The sequence below is a fragment of the Sinocyclocheilus anshuiensis genome, unplaced genomic scaffold (assembly GCF_001515605.1).
Source record: "Sinocyclocheilus anshuiensis isolate Anshui unplaced genomic scaffold, SAMN03320099.WGS_v1.1 scaffold112, whole genome shotgun sequence".
Lineage (NCBI taxonomy): Eukaryota > Metazoa > Chordata > Actinopteri > Cypriniformes > Cyprinidae > Sinocyclocheilus > Sinocyclocheilus anshuiensis.
The window spans coordinates 1,168,448-1,175,450 of record NW_015557175.1 but is presented as its reverse complement, the minus strand read 5'-3'; the positions used below and the strand labels follow the sequence as shown (position 1 = coordinate 1,175,450).

The 7,003-nt window shown below is 39.2% G+C and overlaps 1 protein-coding gene across 1 annotated transcript in view; it reads left to right on the top strand.

Annotated features, from left to right (window-relative positions):
• Positions 1-2,524: 2,524 nt before the first annotated feature.
• antxr1a (ANTXR cell adhesion molecule 1a) overlaps positions 2,525-7,003 on the top strand; it is a 56,931-nt gene continuing 52,452 nt past the window's right edge. Inside the window, exon 1 of the mRNA XM_016473750.1 lies at positions 2,525-3,320. Within this exon, the coding sequence (XP_016329236.1) occupies positions 3,178-3,320 (143 nt within the window). The 5' untranslated portion in view covers positions 2,525-3,177. The remainder of the gene's footprint in view (positions 3,321-7,003) is intronic.

The following is a 7,003-nucleotide window of genomic DNA, read 5'->3' as shown; positions in this document are numbered from 1 at the left end:
GAACCGCCGACCAAGTGGTAAACAAGTAAAAAAAAAAATAAAAAAACAGACAAAAACTTGTCTGTATGTGTGTCATGACAGTAGTTTACAGTATGGCGCTATACAGTATGCTGCTTCGGCAAGAGAGAACAAGCGATTCCGGTCACATGTTGGTGAGGTGGAGGGTTCTACCCCCTGTCGGTTGAAACAGCAGCCGGTTCTGAATGAGGCTCCAGCTCCGGCACCAGCCCGGCACCAGCTCTGGTGGAAAAGTGGTACCTGTGCTCTGTGTGGGTCCTAATGCCCCAGTATAGTGATGGGGACACTAAACTGTAAAAAGCACCATCCTTCGGATGAGACGTTAAACCGAGGTCCTGACTCTGTGTGGTCATTAAAAAATCCCATGGCACTTCTCGTAAAGAGTAGGGGTGTATCCCCGGTGTTCTGGCCAAATTCCCTCCATCTATAGCTGGTGTGTGGTGAGCGCACTGCCACCGTTGTACTGTGGCTGCCGGCGCATCATCCAGGTGGATGCTGCACACTGGTGGTGGTTGAGGAGAGACCCCCTCATGATTGTAAAGCACTTTGGGTGTACAGCAATACACAATAAAGCACTATATAAATGCTTCATTCATTTAATCATTCATTTGACTTCCCTGACCCGCTTGATGACCTGAGAAAGCAGGGCTATCAGGGGGAAGGCATACAAGCGAGCGCTGGGCCAGTCGTGGGCTAGGGCATCTCGCTGCATTGAGAAATAAGTTGGCCAGTGAGAGTTGTCTTCTGAGGTGAAGAGGTTGACCTCTGCCCTCCCGAAGACAGACCAAATTTTCTGAACCACCTCAGGATGTAGGGTCCATTCTCCCAGAGCTACATTGCCTCTGCACAGCATGTCTGCGCACACGTTCAGACTGCCTGGCACATGAACCACTCTTAGTGAGAGGAGTTTGTTCTGTGCACAAAATAGGAGACGTCGAGCCATCCTGTAAAGGGGCATGACCTGAGACCGCCTTGGCGATTGACATAAGCTACCACCGTCGTGTTGTCTGAACAGACCAGGACGTGGTGCCCTTCCAAGGCTGGCAGAAAGGTTTTCAGGGCCAAGAAAACCGCCAACAGTTTGAGGCAGTTGATATGCAGGCATTGCTTGTGGGTCGACCAGGAGCTGGACACCAGATTGCCCTAACAGTGTGCCCCAACCCGAGTTGGAGGCGTCTGTTGTCACTACCTACATCCTGGAGGTCAGTCCCAACTGCATATCTGATTGAAACAGGCGGGGAGTTGTCCAGAAGGCCACAGCTCTAATACGGGAGGCGGATTTTGAGCCAAAACTGAAGAGGCCACATGTGCAGCAGGCCTAGAGGAATCACAGAGGAATCGGCCGCCATGAGGCCGAGCAGCCTCTGGAAACCTTGAGGGGACGTGAAGTCCCTGGTTTCAAAGATGCCGCCAGTCGCTGAATAGTCAGGGACCGCTCTGGCGCAGTCCATGCCCGCATGTAATATTATGTGCTTTGTACTGTAATGTTTTCTCACCAGTGAATGAGACATGAGGTAATCTGACAGCACTGCATTCAACCCTCCACCAACACCGTCTCTCACTGTGTCGCTGGTTAGTTCTGGTCCTCTCTGGTCTGCCTGTGCACGTTCATGTGTTTTGGAGGAGGCATGGCTTTGGAGAGTGATTTGCAGGGTCTTATTCTTTCCAAGCTAGCTTTCCATTGCTAGCCTCTCTGAAACTGCCTACCCTTAACCCTATAAAGCCTACTGTATCATATTTTATATATAAATCTCTATGGACTCAACATTATCAGTATTATCTACAAATGATCTATCTATCTTATCAGTATTATTTACAAATGATCTATCTATCTTATCAGTATTATCTACAAATGATCTATCTATGTCTTCTGTCATCTGATCGATAGTTCATACTTATTTAGCAAGTAAAACGTCTTTTAGTATAATTGCAAAAACATCCACTTTCAGGTTGTGGTTCACATGTCTTTTTGCTGTAAAATGCTTAATGATTTTTATAAAGTAAACATAACTTTTATATTTTCAGTAATATTTCAAGATGAACATTTCACTTACTAGACTGAAGCAACTAATATATATATATATATTAATCATTATTATTATTATTAATCTTGCTAAAATGTGAGTATCGAATATAATCATCAGGCTTTTGATGAATGTTTATTTGTTCATCTCTCAATCATTATTGCATTAATGCCTTGCATTATATGTTTTGAAACCCAAGACCTCATAAAACTAAGCATTTAAATATCATATTACTAAGACCTATTATTGAGTGACAACTGATATTTATATCATTGTATGTAAATAGTCTGTTATACCATAGCAAATAACATCTCATTGATTTGCATTTCAAAATTGACAAGCTATCAAAATTGTATCTTATAAATATAAATATAAATATCAGCAACTGCCCCAAATTGCATATTTTTGCTCAGTTTGGGCCTCTGAATAAAACTGAGGTCTTTTTTCATACTGTAAACTATTCCATTTCCAAAAATGAGATAATTGGACTATTAGAGGACTAGTGTTTTATATGTCAGGTTTTCCAGGAAAGAAAAGGTTGGAATTTTTTCATATGTGATGCTGTCAATAAACAAACAGTTTCACTAACATTTCTTACCACTAGATGGCAAAATAACAACCTTAATCACTCTTTGGGTTTCTGTATTGTTTTAAAAAAAGAGGATGGAAAGTTGTTTTGGAGTCAAGGGGCTGAGAGAGACAATGATTTTGCACTGTCTGGCAAAGACACACACACACACACAAACATAAACACACACAACCACACTCTCTCCCACACTCCATTAATCTAGCAGCAACTGGGGCAGCGAGCAGAAGTGTGTCAGACTTTGGGGTGCATGTGCACATTTACATGTGAGCATTTGCCTTCTAGAAACTTCTTTATAACCAAGAATCTTTCTTAGAGACATTTTCATTTCTTTTCTTCTGTAAAGCATTTACTCTGCTGCCACAAGACAGTAGAAGCAAAGACAAATCTAGTCTTTTGGAGAATGGTTTCTCCAAATTAACTCCACAGAACAGCTGCACGGATTACAGACTGTCAAGGACCCCGTGGAACCTTACTTTTCTCTCATGGTCGCTTTTGTATTTTTCCTGTAGTCCTGACTTTTGCTTGACTCAAACAGTGCTCTACAACATGTGCAGGCTTTGGAGGATAGCAGTTTTGCTCTGTGTCAAATTGGTGGACACTGCAAATGGAAATACAGGACTCCTGGCTGAAAGAGGGTCAGCAGCTTCCTCCTGCTATGGGGGTTTTGACCTCTACTTTGTACTAGACAAGTAAGTTATCCTGTGATTTACCACTTTTTCTTATCAATACATGGTTATATGTATGATAATACTGTAAATGCTGTGTTGGCATCTGTAGACCATACAAGACTCACTATGACTGAGGTCTTTGGGGCAAGGTTTTGTTAGAGTGAGGAAGGCTAAGTTAAGTGATGCTTTTCATTTATTAATGTTTTAACACATTTTTTGATGGAAACTGGCCTAAAGAGTCACATTTTGATACTTTGAAGATCATTTTAAAAATGAATGCCTATGCCATGAACGTCTTTACATTTTCTTCATAATTTTTGCTCAATGACTCAATGACTGAAGTCAGTTCTCCACAAGTTAACATAGGTTTAACATAGTTAACATAGTAACTACAGGTGTAGATCATCACATTAACTGCATGATCCACTAACGTTTGAAAACCGTTAAAAAAACATTTTTTCCATGTCATATATATTGTTCTGCACTGTTTTTTAAATATTGTTTCAATTTATGTGAAGTATTTTGCTTGAGAAGAGTGAATATGCTATCTTTCTTTAAAATAAATTCCATTTAGTTTGATTGCAAGAGAGAGAGAGAGAGAGAGAGAAATAACAGTAAAGATGTTTTCCTCTGTAACATATGTCTCATCCAACAACAATAATGCATGAGGTGGGAAAATTGCATGTTAGGGGTCAATGCGGACAAACAGGCTGGATGCAAGTACTGCCCCTTGAGGGCAGTTTACAAACATGCAGCACTGAGCCAAAAAGACTGCAAGATAATGATAGATTAAACAGCTGGGTTAAGAGCCCATTTGCCATAATAGTTCCACATAGGCAGTTTAATAGAAAAGTAATTTACACTGAAAAAAAAAAAGGTGTTGGATTTAGTTGGAAACAGTTTTCACTCTGAAATTGCCATTTCAGAAATAATAGGCTAACAAAGAAACAGCAAGCAACACTTTGAATTATATGTGAAAATTTGAGGTCGGGGAAAGACTGAAGTACAGTACTAGTGCTTTCTTAAAATGTACTCCAGTGATCACTTTTTATAGTTTAGAAATGATTTCAGTGCATTTTGACTACAAATTGAGGTTGTTTTAGTCTTGTTTGATAGTTTGCTTGGCAACTCACAAGCTACCTTGACCTAATTTTGGCATGCAGTGTTGCGAAAGTCTTATAAAAGAACACAGAAAATCAATTACACATGTTAAACTCAATCATCACACTGTGATGTTTACCTGTGTGCTGCTATCTTTATTCATACAACACACACACACACATGGACATACAATAGATTGGATGTGGGTCACAGTTTCCATTTTTATTTCGTTTTAGTCTAAACTTTAATGCTACTTGGCAACTTTTCCCCAGAGTGTTATGTCCATGTTCGACGAATGTGTTTTAAGTATGACAAACACAGCTGGGTTTCCTAATACATGTAAATCATCAGTTCAGTCAGTTCAGCTGTGAATGTGATGTTATTGTTGTACAGATTCATACTGTTATATTGTGACATATGTCAACTAATTTCCCCGTTACTCCACTGCCTTGGATATTACAAATCAAAGTCTGTCAGATCAGGTTCATTTTTGTTTCGTTCATTTTTTTTTTCTTTTTCAATAAGAACATTTTCCTGAATAAGACAATGTTGATTGTTATTGTATATTAGTGCAAAGAACATTTATAATGTAATATTCATGTAGTGTTCAATCTGATCAGCACCTAGTGGCTGAGCAACAGCATGATGACACTTGAAATAATAAAAAAACGTGTTTTCAGAGGTTTCTGTAGTCCCTTTCATCATCTTTCATCATCTACAAGACTTGCGAAGTCAAATATTATGGTTCTAATAGTTACACAAAATTAATTCTAGAAATGCTGTGGGAGAATAGAGTTAATGAAAGCCCTGATGGCAGAATGTGCCAACAAAGTAAATAGCTGTAGTCCAAATGTCTGGGAATATATATATATATATATATATATATATATATATATATATATATGCTTCAATGGGAATCAAGCTCACAATTAATTTAACATTGTAACTTTTCTTATTTATTTACAATAAATAATAAAAACTCACCTTTTTACAGTATAAAACTTTGAATCCCTTTGTACTGTTGAAGCAAAAGAGCAAAGACAAAAAGAGTCAAATGCATTGGCAATTGTCAAGTCAAGTCAAGTCACCTTTATTTATATAGTGCTTTATACAATACAGATTTCAAAACAGGTTTACAGTTATAAACAAGAAAAATGATTCAGTGGTGCAAACAGAGATCTATTTTGCTGTAAAGCTGCTTTAAAAAGACAATAGTAAACAGTCATTATAAAGTTGAATTCAGTTCATTGTTGATTCAGTTCAGTTCAATAACTGTGTAAAGTCAATCAATAATGGAATGAGTTTAATTAATCTATAAAGCAGCTCTGGAGAAAACAGTGATGTCATCGTCCAGCTCACTTCACTTCTCATCCAATAATGTCAGTGCATTTAAGTCCTTAATATTGCCAAATAGTAAGTGTCCCTAACTAATAAAGCCAAAAGGCAACAGTGGCAAGGAACCCAAAATCCATCGGTGACAGAAATGGTGAAAAAAACTTTGAGAGAAACCAGGCTCAGCCGGGGAGACCAGTTTTCCTCTGGCCAATAGTTGTCAGATTCATGTATTTTAAATGCTACAGCAGATACAAACACAACTGGTCATAATACGTCATGCAGTGTAACAGTCTATTAAAAACCTTCAGCTGACAAGAGATGTTATGGAATTAATTTAGCATGTAAAACAGGAGCCTTCTAGCAATCATGGCACAATGCCCACCATTAAGTTCTGCTTGTGTTTAACATAGATTAATTTATCAACACAAATCAATCAGCAATCACTTGGATGTGAGTTATGGGAATGTCAGTGTTTGGTTGCTCTACTTATGGGCCATTTCTGTGGCTCCACTTTATTGCTGTGGGCTTGATGGTTTGGCTCCTGTGCTCAGGAGGGGTCTGTGAAGGCCATTTACCGTTCTCCTCCATTCATTCAGCTCAAGCGCTTTTTCAGACAGAGCAACAAAAGAACAGTTGGGAAACAGTGGTGGGAATGAAGACACATGTGTTATGAAACTAATAATATCACTCAGCTCTAATGACCAGGAAGGCCTGCTGTTGTCTCTGGAATAGTTCTGGAATACTTCTGGTTGGTCAATCACATTCTGTGATCAAACTATTTGAAAATTGTCCCAGATTTTCAACATCCTGGTCCCTGGTCCCTTTTCATGTCTCTGCAAACTTGTTATAGATCCACTTCTGTCAGGACCACTATCGTCAAAGATGATTGACAATTAGCATACAGTTTGGATTGGCGGTATGGTTCTGTTCTGGGCAAGAACTCCCTGCGCATCCATGCAGCCTAGCATGGATGAGAGCAGGGAGAGCAGCAGTAACCCCCCCCTCAGGGTAAACAGAACAGAACGAACATAAATGTATTGCAGATATTGTTAAAGTTCAATAATTTTATGTACACATTTTAGAATTAGTCTGATTCAAAGGAGAATCAGAAGGCTGAATCCTGACTGACAGAGGAGGAGTTGGGGATGGAGGAGGGTAATTAGCTATTGAGCAATGCGAAAACTGCTGATAATACTGAGGGACCTTATATATGAATGCTTAGATAGGTGTCGTATCTCGTTCCTGCCAGAACTAACGCTATGCTAGAT